The sequence below is a fragment of the Nicotiana sylvestris genome, chromosome 2 (genome assembly GCF_000393655.2).
Source record: "Nicotiana sylvestris chromosome 2, ASM39365v2, whole genome shotgun sequence".
Classification (NCBI taxonomy): domain Eukaryota; kingdom Viridiplantae; phylum Streptophyta; class Magnoliopsida; order Solanales; family Solanaceae; genus Nicotiana; species Nicotiana sylvestris.
The window spans coordinates 50,842,835-50,861,528 of record NC_091058.1 but is presented as its reverse complement, the minus strand read 5'-3'; the positions used below and the strand labels follow the sequence as shown (position 1 = coordinate 50,861,528).

At 34.8% G+C, this 18,694-nt stretch overlaps 2 protein-coding genes across 2 annotated transcripts; one reads left to right on the top strand and one right to left on the bottom strand.

Moving 5' to 3' along the window:
- The first annotated feature begins 5,792 nt into the window (after positions 1-5,792).
- LOC104211638 (putative disease resistance protein At1g50180) lies at positions 5,793-8,648 on the top strand. The gene has a single exon (XM_009760724.2). The coding sequence runs from the start codon at positions 5,793-5,795 to the stop codon at positions 8,646-8,648; it is 2,856 nt and encodes a 951-aa protein (XP_009759026.1).
- A 5,934-nt stretch (positions 8,649-14,582) lies between these two features.
- On the bottom strand, positions 14,583-18,450 carry LOC104211639 (uncharacterized protein At2g34460, chloroplastic-like). Its single transcript, XM_009760726.2, has 6 exons — positions 18,283-18,450; positions 17,949-18,149; positions 17,304-17,423; positions 15,281-15,553; positions 15,007-15,180; positions 14,583-14,843 (listed from the first exon to the last, which is right to left on the bottom strand). Exons 1-5 carry the CDS (start codon positions 18,409-18,411, stop codon positions 15,016-15,018), a joined length of 888 nt encoding a protein of 295 aa, XP_009759028.1. The 5' UTR covers positions 18,412-18,450; the 3' UTR covers positions 14,583-14,843; positions 15,007-15,015.
- Positions 18,451-18,694: the final 244 nt, after the last annotated feature.

Here is an 18,694-nt window from a genome sequence, read left to right as displayed (position 1 = left end):
CAAAGGCCATAGCTGCCCAGTTATCAGGCACACGTGGCAACATCATCATGCTCGAATCTATCTACGAATTCCCTAAGCAGCTCCGTATCTCCTTGTTTTATTTTGAAAATGGCCTCCATTCGTTTTTCAACTTTTTGAGCTCCCGAGTGTGCTTTGATAAATGAATCTGCAAGCTCAGCAAAAGAATCTATAGAATTTTCAGGTAAAAGAGAGTACCATGTTAATGCTCCCTTCGTGAGCGTTTCTCCGAATTTTTTGACCAATACTGATTTAATTTCTTGCTTGGTCAAATCATTGTCCTTTACACCAGTTATAAATGCAGTTACGTGATCTAGTGGATAGTTGTTCCATCATATTTCGGAATATCATGCATCTTAAATTTCTTGGGATTGGTAAAGGAGCGGCACTTGGCTTCCAGGGTTTTTAAGAGTATTTGTCCATATCTATTCCCTTGATTACAGGCGGCACTCCAGGTATCTACTCTATGCGATCGCTCTACTCCTTGAGCTGTTTCTGCAAAGTTAGTACTAAATTTTGTAAATCAGAATTGACTGGGTTACCTGACCCTCCATCACGAGATTCGCTAGGAGTTCCTCCACTGCCTAAGTTAACGAGTCCTGAGCGAGGATTTTCCACGGTGTTGTTATTTGGAGTTGGTGTTGGTGGTACAGCACCTGGCAGCTGGTTAGCAAAATCCTAAAGAGCATTACTGACCTGTTGGGCGATTAATTTTTTCAAAGCTTCATCAATAGCTTGATTATTTTCGAACTGCTCATTCGTATTTGATTCAGATCCGTCAAGAGTCCCCTCTCGGGATTGTCGATGAGAGTTTCGTTGCGAGGGAACTGGAGTTCCTTTATCTTGTTGATTCTCCTGATGTTGCTAATTTTCTTAGTGTTGTAAATTTTGTTGGTTGTTGTTGTTGACATTCGACATGATTGTTTTGACAAAAGAGTCGATTTAGAAAGTAAAAGATTATCAAATTCCTGGTAACCGAACCAATTGTTTAATTAGAAAATAGGAATTTCGGTCAAAGCTTAATTTTAGAAGAACTCGGGTTACTGATAATCAAATAAGAAAATAATTATGTAATGAAAAAGAAGAATTGAATTGAAAAGTAACTTACTAAGCATAAGCAAAGTAAATCAGTATATTTCAATAATAATCTGCCCCCCATCATTGATGCTCATTAATTACACATAATACGTATCTGTACTTTTTGCTAACTAGGTTCATTCCTCCAATATCTCTTCAAATCATCAAGAGATCCGAGTAACCGTTCGTAACCGTTCCTTCTTGTTTTCTTGAATCTTTGCCCATACCTATTAAGGCTCGCGACTCTTTGAATAATCTTTGGCAGTTGTCATTCTTTCATTGATCTGCGTGTCTCGACATGTCAGCCCATAATTAATTCCAAATATTAACTCGATTTTCCACGACACAGTTACTAAAAAACGCACCACGGTTCCTCTCTTCCATATCTAATTTACAGCTTAAATTCTACTCGCCATTAAAATTTGACCAGAAAATGCACCACTAGTCGTTCAATTGCACCGCAGAAACGTTGAGCTCCTTCAAAAATTACAGGCCACAATGGTAAAACGAATATTGAGAATACCCAAATTTAAAACCTCTAAACTAAAATAAAATTTTATGTTAGAAGTCCTAAAATTTATAGTCTTAATAACCCACCTCAAAAATAAATGTTACAAAGTGGGTCTTGATGAATGTTTTTATTGTATTAACAAGTTAATTTGATTTTGGGAGGAAGAAAGAATAATTTGATTTTGGATTTTGTAGGTTCGAATATGATGGGTTACGTTGAAAAGCTGATTGGTATTGAAAGTTTGTCTGCGGAGGAGTTGGGGTTAGGTGCTGATGGAAAGAAGAAGAACATCAGAAAAGGAAGAAGAAAGAAACATAAAAAGGGAAAAAGAGAGAATAAAATAATCCCCATCCTTGTAGTTTTGACTTAGCACAAAATTTAAAAAAAAAAAAAATTTATTAAAATATGTGATCCTAGAAACTTAAGAGTAAAAATTTTGTGGGATTATAATATTTGTGTGACCATAAAAGTTTCTCAAAGTAAATAAAATAAAAAATTTAAAGTTAAATTATTTTTAAATATAACAATATATCATTCTTTTTTGAACGGACTAATAAAAAAATGTGTCATTTAAATTAAAACATAGGACACTGGAAAAAGAAGAAAGAGGAAAACAATATAGCTAGTATATTTTCGCATATGAGGTATAAAGAGGATAATATTTACGTAAAAAAAGAAAAAAGAAAAAAAATTATATTTTTGGATTTTCACGCCAGTGTCACATAAGCAAAACAGGTGGTATTAAACTTCAAATTAATACATGGGGTTTATTTTGCTATTCCATTCTGTCCGGTCCAGTTTATTATCATTTGGGTAGCGACAAATGGATAGTAAATCCAAGCAACACGAGCACTTACTATAGTAATTTGATATGGTTTTGTGATGTCTTAAAAACAAGTGGATCTTTTTGTAATTATTGCAGATGATTTTAATTTTCCGCTATATTTCCCAACTTGATAATTGATACCTGAACAAATTGAATGTTCGAAAATTGTGTTGGCCATAGCAAATAGTGGTTGACTTAGTTATTTTTGCAATTTATTTTAAATTTGATTTTGATTTGGCGCAACCTACTGGTGATGGTTCAGATGCACCCTTTTATGTTCTTTTCTTGCTTTTAGCTCTTGTTAACTATTTCCATGCTTTTCTTTGATTCGTTTTTAACTGTACTAATGACAGTGAAAAACTCAACCACTCTAGAAAAAAGGTGAACGTCCATACTTTAATATAAAAACAACAATACCGAAATGAGATGATTCCTTCTTATCTTGAAGTATAACGTGCAGGACACACCAAGAGGGTGTTTGGCTAAGCTTATAAGCTGGTTAAATTGGTTTATAAACACCTTTTGATTTATCTACGCATTTGGTAAACACTCAAAGTGCTTATAAGTATATAAGCTAAAATCAGTCATAAGTTATAAATTGGTCACCCCCAACTTATGACTTTTCAACTTATAAGCAATTTTAGTTTGACCAATATTTTTACTAGTTTATCCTTAATAATATTTTCTAATTCACAAAATACTTTTCCCAAAATAAATTTTTTGACTTTCTCTTCATTCCATATTCGTTATTAGTTCTTTTCTTTACAAAGAAATTTTTAATTTATAATCTTTTGAAAAAAAAATTCAAGAGTATTTTAGTCATTTTAACAAAAGAATAGCTTATCATCACTTTTTAATCAAACACATCAACTGCTTATTATTTGTCTCAGCACTTCTATCCAAACATGTAAATGCTTATTTTAAAAATCAGTTTCAACACTCAAAAAAACTTTTCAGTACTACAAGCTTATTAGCTATTTACAATCAGCTAATCCAAACGGGCTCTAAAAAAAAGAAAAAATATAGCTTGTGTCCAGAGGTTAGACATATTTTTATTTAACTTGACAGGTAAAGAGAGAAATAAGATATGAACACAGAAAGTTATCGAGAAAATGCACAAGTGTCCCCTAATCTATAGCCGGACTTCCAATTGCACACTTTATCTTTACGAAAGTCGTATTACCCCTTTGAACTTTTTAGATGGAATTAGTATATCATTAGTGCTGATGTGAAAGAAAAGAGTGTATGTGACCCTCTTCCGGAGAGTAAGAAAGAGAGTGTTGAAATTTTATTTTTATAAAATACTAATTTTCTATATTTTTTCTTTTCCTTTTCTTTTCTCGATATTTATGGATTTGGTTGGAAATTAGCTTCGGCATTCTCCATATTCTCCGGCGAGATCGTGTTTAGATTTTATTCGTTAAGTTTTATTTGTCGAAGTAGAATTTTGAATAAGGATTTTATTTAATCAAGTATACAAGAAAAGACTAAAGAAAAGAAGAAGTGTTTGGACTGTTGGTTGCAAAAAAAATTGTCGCCGTGCCGCCATCTTTCGATATGGGTCTTCAGCTTTTCACTGCTTCAGTGGTGGGGGGAGGGAATGGGAGTCCTATTTTTTTAATTAATTAAATTTACATACAAAAGAGAACGAGGAAGAAGAATTTGCTGTTGATTGCGAGAAAGTTTCTAGGAACTCGTTGTTTTTCGAGGAACTCACCGGAAAAAAGTTTCGCACCAGAAAAAATGGAGTCCTTAAAATTCCAACCACCATTTTTCAGTTTTTTCTCTTCCTCCCTCACATAAATTACAATTTCAATAAAAATTTATAGGGAAAATGCATAAGTACCCCCGACCTATAGCCGAATTCTCAACTACACACTCTACCTTTGCGGGGTATTATTACCCCTTTATTTTAAAGTCAAATAAATTCAGCCTTAAAGTACCGCAACCAAATTTTCGTTGAGCAGTGAACCACACTCGCTTGACACATCAGATTTCAGTATTAACAAACTCTTTTTTTCCTTTTCCTTTCCCATTTTTCTTCTTCATTACCCTAGTCACCACTCACCACCAACAAACCGAATAACAAATATTCACTCATATTTGTTTTTTTTCCGCTGCTACATTTCTTTAAATGGCTATTATAGTAGAAGATTTTTGGATGGTGACTATAATTAGTGATTGTGGGTGGCATAAAGATGATGGATGTTATAATTAAGAGGTGAGTGATGATATATAATATGAGTATAAGTGTGTCTACTAGGTTAAAAGAAGATTTTTTTCAGTTAAAATTTTAATACCTCTATTTTTTTCGGCATGGAAAGGTTTTTCGATGATGAATCCCCCCCCCCCAAATCTGAGTGTATTTTGTTTTGCTTATGAATAAATCCTTTTGAGAGTTTGATTTGTGTGTGAAAGGATAGAAAGAGGAAGAAGAAAAAGCAGAATAAATGGAAGAAGAATAGTTAGACAAAGTCGTCGACGAGTAAATATTCGCTGGAATTAGAGAAGAAACAAAAAAGAAGTATAAGAAAAAGACAAAGAAAAAGGAAAAGAAAAAAATATGAAATTATATATCTCACTAAAAAATGTAAAAAAGCAAAGAGAAAAATCTGGAAATCGTTTTTTCTTACTTCTCAGGAGAGTAAAATACATATACTCTGTCATGTAAGCTTTAAGAGTGCAAATAATTCTACGTTAAAATAGTTTAGGGGGGTAATAAACCCCCAGCAAAGGTAAAGTGTATAGTTGAGAATCCGGCTATAAGTAGGGGTACTTATGTATTTTCTCAAAATTTATACATAAACAAAACAAAATACACCTCAGATCTGGACAAAAATCTATCACCGAAAAAAAAATTCGCACATCCTTGAAATTTCAACGATCACCATTTTGTTCTGTCGGTGACCAAAATACAAAGAAAGAAAATAGAAAAATAAATAAAAATAAAAATAATAATAGAATGATAAAGAAATAAGAAAAAAGGAAAAGAAAAAGAATAAAAAAATATACTAAATATATAAATTATGTGAACATGTTTGACTGGGCACAGAGTTTAAGAAAAAATAAAGACTTTTGAAATTTGTGGTCTTAAACAAGTCAAAAAGGAATCTAAAATATTTGTGTGATTATAAAAATTTCTCCTTAAGGAGAATTATAGGTTTAAGTTAAATTATTTTTAAATTTAAAAAAGAATTATTATTTTTTTAATGGACCAAAGAGGAAATATGTTTAAGTAAAGTGTGTGGCTAGGTATTTTTCCCAAAGTTATTTAAGCACATTATTGAAGCATGCCGACAAGACAATTGTTCCGCAAAAGTAAAGAGAGAAGCAACAAAAAGGAGTGAGAGAAAACCAGAGATGGCTGAAGCAGCAGTTTCCTTTGTTGCAGAGCGGCTTTTTGATCTGCTCAAAGAAGAAGTTGTTTTCCTGAAAAATGTCCAGGAACAAGTTGAAGGAGTGGGAAACGAGCTTGTTCGGATGAAGTGTTTCCTGAAAGATGCAGATATGAAGCAAGTGGAAGAGCAAGCCGCAACAATCCGCAACTGGGTATCTGAAATCAGATCAGTTGCCTACCATGCTGAGGATGTGATTGAAATATTCATCCACCAAGTTGCTTCCCTAGAACGAAAGAGCTTCTTCATTAAGTGCGCCCTTTTCCCTAAGAAACTATATTGGCTTCACAAAGTAGGGGAAGAGATTGAGTCGATTCAGAGCAGAATTTTGGAAATATCCAACAGCCGGGAGAGATATGGCATCATCTCATATCAAGGGCTGGGAATCGGGGAAGGGTCGAGCACAACACGCGAGAAGATGCGTGAATTGCGACGCTCCTCTCCTTTGGTTGCCAATAAGGATGTTGTTGGCCTAAAGAAGCATGTGAACGCCGTAGTGTCAATCCTTCTAAGGGAGGACAAACGGCTTCGTGTTGCTTCAATTGTGGGTATGGGTGGCCTCGGTAAGACGACTCTTGCCAAAGAAGTTTATAACGAAGCTCACATCAGAGACCAGTTTGACTGTCAAGCATGGATTTATGTATCCCAAGATTATAAACCCGCAAAGATCATCAAGGAACTCATTTTACAACTGGCAAATCCAGAAGAAGATAAAGTGAAGATTGTGGAAACAATGGACAAATTGTCAGAGGCTGGATTGGAGGAAATGCTCCAGAGGCGCTTGGAAGGAAAACGCTATCTGATTGTTCTTGATGACATCTGGACCAAAGAAGCATGGGATCTTCTTGCTAGGTCATTTCCAGACAATGATAAGTCAAGTAGATTGCTACTTACCAGCCGCATAAAGGAGGTTGCTTTGCACGCAGATGCCCATTCCATACCGTACGAACTTAAAGTATTGAACGAGGAGGAGAGCTGGGAACTCTTTCTCAAGAAATCATTCCCCGAGGAAAGAGAGTGTCCAGAGGACTTGGTGGACGTTGGGAAAGAGATTCTGGAAAAATGTGATGGCTTGCCACTGGCAATCACTGTCATAGGAGGCCTCTTAGCTGGGAAGAAGAAGCAAAGAAGTGAGTGGGAGAGGGTAAAGAGAAACCTCAGCTCACACCTTGCAGGAAGCCAAACTTATGGCGTATCCGCAATTTTGGCGTTGAGTTATCATGACTTACCTCCCGACTTGAAATCTTGCTTTCTCTATTTAGGCCTTCTCCGAAAAGACAGAGACATTTCTGTGCAGCAGCTCAAGCACCTATGGATTGCCCATGGTCTAATTCATCAAAATCTGGGAGAACAACAGAGATTAGAGGACATTGCGGAGGATTATCTCGATGAGCTCATTGGCAGAAATATGGTTCAAGTGATCCTAGTTAGAGCAGATGACAGAGTTAGAAGTTGCCGGCTCCACGATCTCCTGCGAGACTTTTGTATCATGAAAGCAAAGGAAGAAATATTTCTCCAGGTCCATGATCAGAATGTAGATAATATATCTACTGTCCTGTCTGATCAATCTCGACACCATGTCCTTTACTGTCCACTCGAGAGGTACGATTATTTGGGAAATTCAAAAACTTATATAAGATCTCTTCTGTCCTTTGATTCATCATCTGCTGAACTAAACCTTGATCGTATTTGTACAAGTAGTAGTTTCAAACTTCTCAAAGTGCTATACATAGATTCTCCTGGTTTAAATGTTATCTCAGATAGTATTGGGAAACTAGGTTGCTTGAAGTACTTAGGCATAGGATGGAAGACACGCATAAAGATGCTTCCCCCTTCTTTAATTCGGTTGAAAAACTTGGAAACGATTGATATGCCCATGTCTAGGCATTATTCTGTACTAATTCCTAATGTCTTGGGGAAGTTAGAGAATCTGCGGCGTCTGCTTGGTTACATAAATTCCCCGAGCCTATTGAAGATTGACCTACCCAACAATCTCCAAATTATAGGCAGCATACCTGTTAAGCACTGGATGCATAATGAAAACCTGACAAGAATGACTAATCTCCAGAAAGTTGGTTTGTTCATTCAAGATGATCATGACCTAGACATGGATCGATTGTGTGATTCACTTGCGGAGCTTAAGAACCTTCAGTCCTTGTGCTTGGAAGTAGAGGGTCGCTCGCAAATTTCTCTGGTTGCTGGTTTATCTAAGGTGAGTCATATTGCCAAGCTTAAGTTGAAGGGACGACTAGCCTCAATGCCAGCTCATCCTTGTGTATTTCCGCACAACCTTTGCCAGCTGACTTTGGTGAACTCCAAGCTTCATCCAGATTCAATCCAAGTGCTGGAGAAGTTAACCAACTTGTCAGTTCTAAAACTAGTTAACGCTTTTGATGGAAGGACACACTATGACAGTCTAACAGTATCAGAGAATGGGTTCCGTGGGCTCATGTTTCTCAGGGTGGAACTACTAACTATGACAGAAATGAAGCTAGGGAAAGGTGCAATGGCAGGACTCAAACACCTGCAGATCTTCGACTGCTACTCGTTGAGGAAGCTCCCAGAAGAGTTGATATTATTGACCAACCTTGAGAAGCTGGAGATTCGAGGAATGCCTGAAGAATTTTGTGCTAGGCTTCAAACTTCAGATTTTCACAAACTCCAACATATTCCCAATGTTGTGGTTGGACCTCCTAGTACAAATGAAGATGAACTGGAGATTCTTGCTTTGCGTGATAAGATCAGGATAGGGTTCATGGCAAATATGGCAGCATTAAAGTTCATTGATAAGGGGAGGATGACGAATGTCAATACTGATTGATTCTTTTTATTTTACTAGTGCCTTTTTGGCTACTACTGTATTTTTCTTCCACTAAGGAATGTGATTCTTACCAGTTAGGGTACATGTAAACTTTTTATGTATTTTTAGTCCATCAAATGAAAAGGGTCGATCATATCTAGGTCTTCTTTCCATTTTTTGCACTAGAATTGAGTGTATTTGGTACGACCACAAAAAAATCTCAAGAAAAACGTTTTCTAACGTTTAAGTTTTCTTACGATTTCGAAAATGTTATCTCCATGCGAACTCTTTCCTGTCAAGTCTTTTATTTGTTTCAATTACAATATTTAGACGATGTTATTAACCTGTAATACAAAAGTACCGTCTGAACATTTTCTGCGGCACTTTACAAATGGATCAGATATTGCAACTATTCCTATTCGATGGTAAAGCCAACTAGAATATCTCCTTGGTTGCAAATTCGAGTTCATTACAATTTCTTCGAGTGCAAAACCTTTTTGATGTTTTTTTTTTTTTTTTTGACAAAAAACACTTTTCTACTACTTAAAAAAAAATTACATAAATGAGTAAAACGCAGTACTATACTGCGAACTACTTTAACGGAAATTAGTCCGTTAAAGTAAAATACAGTACCATACAGCGTTTTACTTTAATTTTTTTTTTTTGTAATTCGCAGTATAATACTGCGTTTTATACGAAAATATGGGCCCAACTATATTTTATTAAAGTTGTTCGCAGTATTATACTGCGTTTTACTTAAAACGCAGTATAATAATGCGAACAGCTTTAATAAAATAAACCCCCTTCTTCTTCCTTGGACCATTAAAACGCAGTATAATACTGCGAACAGCTTTAATAAAGTAAACCCCCTTCTTCTTCCTTGGACCACTGAACCGACGCCCCCCTCTTTTAAAAATTCCGATTCTGCTGGTCCCCCACTCCCCCACCCCGCGACAAACTTAAAAAAAAAATATTTGGCCCCACCTGTCACCTAAATAGCAAGGAGTGTAGGTCTCACATACAAGACAAGCTTTGGATTCCTTCTTTCGGGTGCAAAAATTCGATTTCAATCAAATTCAAAAAACTTAAATCAAGGTATTTCGATTTTGATTATGTCGAAACTCGTATAGTACATGCATATTTGTATTGTTTAATGTGTTTCCATGTTAATTTGTGTTATGTTTGTATTTAAGTTTGTATCTTATTTATACCCGGATTGATTTATTAGCTTTGGTACAAAAAATTGTTAAAATTTGATAAATTATTTGTATTGTTAAAAAATTAATATTATTTTTTTTTTGTTCGTATTTGTATTTTATGTTAGTTGTTTTTATATGTAATATTGACCTTTTAGTGTAGTAAAATAAATAGCATTTTAGCGTAGTAAAATATAGAGCATTTTAGTGTTGTAAAATATAGAGCCTTTTAGCGTAGTAAATGTAGAGCCTTTTAGCGTAGAGTCTATGTAGTTTAAGTATGTAGTAACTGCAAACTCTGTCCAATTACACTTTACAAAATTAATTATTTAATTTATAACAATAAACTTAGAAAAGTAACAAATTAATATATGTTGTAAAATTAACTCAAATATCGAGCCTGGAACCCATACATAATTATACAGTCCAATTTTAAACATAATTAATTATTTAATTTATTAAGCTAACACACACAATTCTAAAAATGTTGAAATTAACACGCATAATAATTAAGGATAACTCGGTGCTATCGGGCCTCAAATATCGAGCCTGGAACTCATACATAATTATTCAGTCCAATTTTAAACATAATTAATTATTTAATTTATTAAGCTAACACACACAATTCTAAAAATGTTGAAATTAACACGCATAATAATTAAGGATAACTCGATGCTACCGAGCCTCAAATATCGAGCCTGGAATCCAAACATAATTATTCAGTCCAATTTTAAACATAATTAATTATTTTATTTATTAAGCTAACACACACAATTCTAAAGATATTAAAATTAACACGCATAATAATTAAGGATAACTATCTGCAATAAACCAGCTTTTTGACATGGTTTTCATCTTTTTCAGAACGACAAGACAACTCCATAAAACGCAGTACTATACCACGCTTTATGTATTTTGTCTCGCCTATAAATAACTGCATCATTGTAGTTATTTTGTGTGCTCAAAAATTAGTAAAAGCAAATATTTCATTAAAAGTAAGATTTTTTTTACTAAAAGCAAATATTTCATTAAATGACTCAACCTCTTCGTCCACCAAAGTGCAACTGTGGAAAAGAATGTTCGATGCAAAATTGTTGGGACGGTGGTGAAGTTGGACGCCGCTACTGCTGATGACTCCCGGATGGACCACCGTGGTCCAATACTCCAGAACTATACATATTCCAACTAGGGGCGGGGTCATAACTTGTAAAATTCGTATCCGGACGGTACCCCTATGAAAAATATGAGTGTTAATACAAATCCAATTAAAACATAAAATAAACATCGCTAAAGCACCCACGGAATTGAAGTTTACCAGTCGTCTTGTTGATTATATAAAGTTGAAAAATTATTTTGCGGCTGCTGATTCGCTGGTGGTGACAAGTTTAAATAAGGCAAGCTCTTTCATTAGCAATCTGTCCGGCAAAAACTGCTCCAGAATAACCACCCGATGACTGGGGGTTATCCCTACTATGCACGCCCTCATTATTGGGAACGTCTTCCACCTTGACCAACATTTTCAATAATTTTATTACAATAAATTCTCTGTATTCATCCGGAATCCGCAAAAAATCTCTAAGAGTTTCATCATCCTCGATGTTAAACTCAGAATAATAAGCAAACCCCTACGAAGTCACTGAATACGGAAATCTACCGGTTATTTTAAGGTTAACCAAACGCCACCTCTCATTCATTTTTTTACGTAACAACGATACCAATTTATCGTACTCCATAGTAAGCGGCAATTTAACATGACATTGTGGAGGTGAGCTATACCTCACATAGTTATTCTCCAACACAACCTCCCCCCTCCCCCCCCCCCCAATATAGTGAAACCTTATTTTTGCCACTTGAGACATTGTAAAAAAATGATTGATAAGAAGAAGAGAGAAGTATGAACGTAAGTTTGAAGATTGAATGAATTTTCATAAAATTGAAACGCCTTTAAATAAGGCAAGTCCGAATGTAAAACGCAGTATAATACTACGTTTTATGTATTGAATTATTGTTATGTCAGTTCATTATTGGTGGGCCAAAACCAAGAGTATAATAATACGTTTAAGTAAAACGCAGTATTATACAGTGAATTACAAAAAAAAATATAAGTAAAACACAGTATGGTACTGCGAATTACAAAAAAAAAATTAAAGTAAAACGCAATATGGTATTGCGTTTTACTTTAACGGACTAATTTCCGTTAAAGTAGTTCGCAGTATAGTACCGATTTTACTCATTTATGTAACTCTTTTTAAGCAGTAGAAAAGTGTTTTTTGTCCAAAAAAAAACATCAAAAAAGTTTTGGACTCCAATTTCTGCTATACAACGATAGCCACGTCAACTTAGCACTATTTATCAATTACACGCCTAAACTTGGGGTCAAACTTGTTGAACATCTTAAGTTATCATATATGTGACTATTGTTACATTTTTCGTGCATGTTTTTGCAAAATATTTTTGGCAAATGCATTTTTAGTCGCTCCCAAAAATAATAGCCAACAAAATATATCTTTTTTGTATATATAAATACATATAATTTCATACACTTTAGCTAACGAATGCATTTAGTTTCGACCGGCCGGCCAATTTTGTATTTTGCCCAGTATTTTTTTGCCTTCTGTTGAAAACCATGAGATTTGATCTTGAAATTAAAGTAAACCAGAAAAGGTAGCTTTAAGATTATAAAGTCCTAATTAGCAGACAAGTCTAAGAGCATGCAACAAGAGAGGAGCTCTCTTTTAATGTTTTAATCGATTCACTTCCAACTTGTAAAACTTTGGATTATTAGGAAATATTACGAGGCAACTACAAAAAAGTTTCAGGCTTCCCTGCAGGGCCGGCTCTATAGGTGTATGGGGTAAGGCAAGTAAAAATTGTATGGGGTGTCTTATTTGGTCGCCCCCATTTAACCTATACCTATTTTTTTAAAACTTTTAACTTGTACCCACTTTTTAAATAATTTCAGTCCCCTTTCTTCTTCTTCTTCTTTCTGAAGAATGGACGAGTGTTGGAAAAACTGACAAATGTTTGGGAGAGCTATGCTCATAAATCAGAAAAGGCATCAGAGGAGGTTTTGAAGTTACCTAAAACTTCTTCTCACGGTGTTCTACCATTCCTCGATGCCAAGCCCAGGAGGAAAACAAAACCTCGTAACTGGTACAACAGATATTAAAATTTACTAAGACTTGGGAGATGATTATTTTGATTACTGGATGTACTCTTATTGAGATTTCTCTTAAAGATCCAAGTCAGAACCCCACTGTATAAGAAATTACATAGGACCTTGATATTTATGAAACTTGTATGGTTGTTTTGCCTTTCGTTTTTGAACTGCTACAATGTATGGGTCTAGAGCTGAAGTTCGCCAGTTACAAAACAAAAACTTCAACTGTCAGTTACAAAAACAAAAACTTCAGCTCTAGAGCTAAAGTTCGCTAGTTACAAAAACAAAAACTTCAGAGCTGAAGTTCGCCAGTTACAAAAACAAAAACATCAGCACACTTGCTACTTCAGGCTCGTCTACTAGAATGCTGAAGTTTTGTGTGATTGTCTTTGCTACTTCAGCCTCGTATGCTGAAGTTATGCGAAAAAGCGGGTACGCTTGCAATTTTTTTTGCAAAGCGGGCACAAGTTAAAACGTGACACAAAAAACGGGTATAAATGCAAATGCCCCGTAAGGCAAGTGTCTTGGGAGAAATTCAAAAATAGCCAGATTTACAACTGGTCGTTAAAAAATAGCTCAGTTTCAAAAGTAATCGAAATTTAGCCACTTTTCATGTAAAGATAAATTTGAGCGAAAACACTGTTCAAAACCCGGAAAATACGCCAGTATATTATACTGGAGTTCCAGCATAAGTATGCTTGAACTCCAGCATATTATACTGGAGTTCCAGGATAAGTATGCTGGAACTCCAGCATAATATGATGGAGTTCCAGCAAGTATAATTGTCCAGTATAATATACTGGAGTTTGGAGCACCGGTGCTCCAGTCTCCAATATATTATACTGGGGTCAGCAAAGTATATCGGTCCAGCATAATATGCTGGAGTTCATACACAGGTGCACTGAACTCCAGTATATTATGCTGGACCGGTCTCTATTGCAGCAAAATAGTGGTTGTTTTTCATTGACTTCGTAAACGCTAGCTATTTTTGAATGACTAGTCCGAAAACTGACTATACCGTGCTATTTTTACCAAGTGTCTTAGGCCCCGAATTTTGGAAGGCCCCATTTTTTAGGAATACTATATATTTTATAGGTTTATCTTTTTTTAAAAATAAATAATATATATAGTACTTTTTTACTTTTCATTATAAAAAAAGAAAAACTTTTAATATATTAATAAAGTAAAGTTTAAAATAGTACTAAAAAAATAGTTGTCACTTGGATTTGATTTGACAACTTTACTTTTTGCTCTTCTTCCCAAATAATTCCAAGACCCAATCCAACATTTGAACTTCATTTCATTCTTCATATTCCATATAGGAGAATGAGACATAGTACATACCTTCTTCCTTCCTTTTTATTGATGCCCATCTTCTTTCTATTATATTTCTTTCTTTCTCCAAGACTCCAACAAGCCAACAACTAGATATTTTGGAATCAAAGTCTTCAAACTTCTTGAATCAGTTAGTCGGGTAATATCATTCTAACTTTCTAGTATTATTTTTATTTGTTATTTATTAATTTTACTATGCACATATTTTTAGAATATAAACATGTCTACAAGAAAATATGCATCCGGATATTCAAAAATCCAAAAGAAAAGAAAAGTTGAAAATTTAATAAAATCTCAAAAAGGAGCTCTTGAGAATTTTTTGACAAATAATAAAAAAACTAAATCGCAAAATGTAGGAGAACATTCTGTAGATGAACAAGTCACTAACTTTGAGTCAGATGATAACAAAATCCAAATTGAAGAAGAAGTTTATGAGAAATCTGACAAAGATACAAACTTTGGCATTAGGACCCATATTAAACTTTGGCCTTAGGCCCCATATGAGCTTGAGCCGCCTCTGCTTCCCTGCAGTATAATAAAACAGTGGTCAACTACAGACCTTTAACAACTGTAAAAGCACAAGAACCTGAGAAAAGTGAAGGATCTTGCACAATAGAATTGTTACATTGGGGTCTTCAAATAACTATATTTATAAATAATGTGTATAAAGTTAGACAGAAAACATCACCTTGACAAGTTAGTGCTGTTTTATGGAACCAAATAGTTCCTCGAATGAACGTTTAGGGGCATCAGTACGAGCTACTATCTCCACGACTTTGTAATGAGATTCTGGATGGAGTAATGCCTCAACTGCTACTTCAGCTACCTGATCTCTAGATATTGAGCCTTCATATAGGGTATCCTACATTTTGAGGAAAAACAATGAGCATCTTAGAAAAATCAGGTTGACAAATATATAACTAGACATGGAAAACAACAATGAGAAAGCTGCATATTACTACCTCTTGTTCCATTACGATGTTTCCTTGAGGTGGATCATTTCTTAGCCCACCAGGCCTTACTATTGTGTAGTTGATCCCAGATCTCCGAATATATTGTTCAGCTTGGAGTTTTGCTACCAATGTCAATCCAAGAACATTGAGAAATACATATGCTGGATTAAACAATTGGCCCATTTCAGCCCCATTGACCAGAATGGAGCTAATAAGGATGAATCTTTTAACACCAAGTGTTCGGCATGCTTCAACAAGGTTCACTGTCCCAAAGTTATCAACCTAAGAGAATGAGTATACTAGGGGTTAAACAAGTAGAAGATAATGCAGCAAGATTCAATAGATGGGTCAACATGTCAACCTCAATGACGCGGAAGAGCTACAAATATCTGATAAAATTTTGCTTCATAATTTACTAGAGTAATTAGTATAACCAAGGGAAAGTCGTGAGAACAATGATCTGGATAGAAAAATATCAACAGAGGCGCTACTGGCTATAAAAGAGAAGGAATAGAATAGATCTAAAATACAAATTTAAGGTAAACTCGAGCAGTGGAAACGTAAAGGTGATATGTTTCGCACTCTATACATCTTTACGGGAAGTTCAGTTTTTTTCTTGAAAGCAAACGAAAAGCCTCTCAACATTTCTAGTGCCTTGAGCATTCAACACCTAAGCAAACATCAGAACTCAATGGCTGTTTTTCTTTAGAACATTCGAACTCAATGGTTGTTCCTTTGAATCCACTAAATTTTTGGCCACTATATTTGATGCTGCTTTGCAGAACCTCAATTACATATGATTTTCAATCCAGCTAAAGGCTAGGGAAGGAAATCAAGTCTGGTGTTTTTATTTACAGGCAAGGAATTCTTTCATAAAACCTGAAACATGAATTGCAGTTTCAATACTAACTGGTCTTCCAATAAGTGGTGGAAGATTATCCCAGGATGCATATGGTGGACCATTCAGAAGGAAAGAAACAATAGATGTTTTGAAGGAAACAGCAACTCCTTACAGAAGATTTAAGATGAACTATCTTTTGTTGTTTCACTTTTGGTGTAAGGAAGATTTTGTACAGGATTTTGATTCAATGATAGATATCATAGGATCCCTGTAGTAGGAGATAGAAGATAGCTATGGTTTTTGTTCTTTTTAGGTATCTGTATAGATGGCTTTAGCACAGCCTTCGTGCTACAAATATATAACATGTTACCATTCTCAAAAAAACAACCCTTGGTCTTCTGACAGTAAGTCTGTTCTGAATTCAATCTTGTAGGCCTTAACCTACTTAACCATGCCATTCAAGATTCCTGTTTTCCGGGCGCTATAACAAGGATTCTTATGAAGCTATGGCCTTAAAAGTTAAATTGAACCTAAAATGTCTGTATTTGAAATTGCTTTGAGTAAACCTGGAACTAGTTTAAAGGGTGGTATAACAGGAAGAGAAAAATAGCAACAAAAAAGAAAAAACACAATTAACACCAACAACCCCATCGGAGAAACAATTGTTAGTAACAGCCGACTTGCCTGGTTTCTGAGAAAAGAATGAAAATGTTCTCCATAAACCAAAACAGATGAAGTCTTAGAAACATGAAACTGTTAACTCCTCCATTTTTCTTTTCTGAAGTGTAACAAATCTTCAAGGGAATTAAGTTTCTTTACGCGAAAGAGCAAATTTACGAAATTGAGATTCGGTAGCATATTCACAAAAATCTCCATTGTGAGTTTTAAAAGAACAAAAAATACTTGGTATAATTTATATCAATGCCGAAGAATGAGCCCATGGCTAGCACCCATTTAAAGTGTGTCATCATGTTAAGAAACTGTCTAACTGAAATAGAATTCAGACTCTTAACAAGCCCAACTGGACTTCTTTCTTTAATTGTTTGTGTTGTGTGTGTTTGGTTCTTTTTTTTTTCCTTGGATCAATATGCATATCCTGTAAATCATGTTATCATAAAGAACATCCAAACAGATCAATCAGTATCTCTTTCAAACTACATATGGTAAGTATGACCAAGGTTACTAACTAACCTTCCATGGAGCCAGAAAATCCAATGAACGCCGAAAACCTGTAGCACATATTACTGCATCTGAATCATTGCCAATGGCATCAGCTAGCCTTGCTGATCCCTCTGTGACATCCGCTTTAACCTGAAAATAACATAATAGAGTTGATTTCACGTAACAATAATTCAAAAACATAACTGAACATTATTACTCCAAAGTTAAGCTATTCACTTACCTTTCTTCCTTGATCTTTTCTATACATTTGCAATATCAATTGCTCAGAGAGAAAAATGTAATCACCTTTATGCTAAATGATCACATTTTAAAAGTTTTGAGGCAATCTCCAATTTTAATCCATTTCTATTTAAACTAAAAGTATTACCTGAATACACGGACAAAAACAAGCTATTTCAGAGGATGAAGTATAAGTAAGAAATTACGAGAGAGAAAAAAGATTACAAACTTATTCAAAATGAAGGACGAAAAAGCAAATAGAATTGGACAAATAACCCAAAATATATTAGATGAAATGTAAAGGCATTTCCCCTATTAAACTAGGCATCATTGCAAAATCTTCTCTGTGCTTAACATTTGACCTATATAGTACCATACTTTACTGCGTAATCATCTACTGATTGAGAAATTATCTATTAATAAAACAATACTCACAATCTGAAGGTCAGGGTTTGGACCCGATAAGATTGATTTAGCCTTATCAATATCAAGAACCCCGGCCTTGACAGCAAAACCCTTAGCCAAAAGCTGCTCAACAATCCTCTTCCCAGTGCTCCCAGTTGCACCTGCAACAAATATTCTCTTCTTTTCACTGATACTCACTTCCTCTTTACCTTCAATTTCACTTCCTTCTATCTGTGATTAACAAAATAAGAAAAACCAAGATGACAAATAACCCCAAATAGCAGAAGTTCATTTTCTCAGAATATCACGAAATCTTGAAAATTGCAAGTACAAAGTGTAAAACTTTTTAAGAGAAGAGAGTTACATTTGCTGCTCTGAGATGAAAAGAGTGAACTTTGTTGTCAAAGAGAGTAACAGAGTGCGGTTTAGAGGTAAAAGAAAAAGTTTGAAAGAGAGAAGTTCTAAGGAAGCAGATACCAGTGGCAGTAGCCATTGATATTTTCCAAATTGGGGCCGTGGCAATTAGTGTAAGTTTTCAGTTATATTGCCATTTACCGGACATTATACTTCTCCAACTTGCTTGGTCCCAATTGCCCATGAATCATTATCTTATTTTCTTTGTTCTATCTTTTTGTCTAATTTTCTTTTCTTGTTTTTTCAATTAAAAAGTTTTATTTTGTTATTTGAGAGTTTTTTCTATCATGAAATAATTACTATGGAGTTAAACTTGCACTAGTTTCTTTTTAGGGAAAATGGCCAAATATATCCTTCTACTT

Bases quoted from the DNA above. Each gene is read 5' to 3' on its own strand.
- LOC104211638 (XM_009760724.2), top strand. From the start codon at position 5,793: ATGGCTGAAGCAGCAGTTTCCTTTGTTGCAGAGCGGCTTTTTGATCTG.
- LOC104211639 (XM_009760726.2), bottom strand. From the start codon at position 18,411: ATGGCTACTGCCACTGGTATCTGCTTCCTTAGAACTTCTCTCTTTCAA. The intron at 15,554-17,303 runs GTTAGTTAGTAA...TCATTCTCTTAG, and splicing joins ATTTTCTGGCTCCATGGAAG to GTTGATAACTTTGGGACAGT. The intron at 15,181-15,280 runs GTAGTAATATGC...CTCAAAATGTAG, and splicing joins ACATCGTAATGGAACAAGAG to GATACCCTATATGAAGGCTC.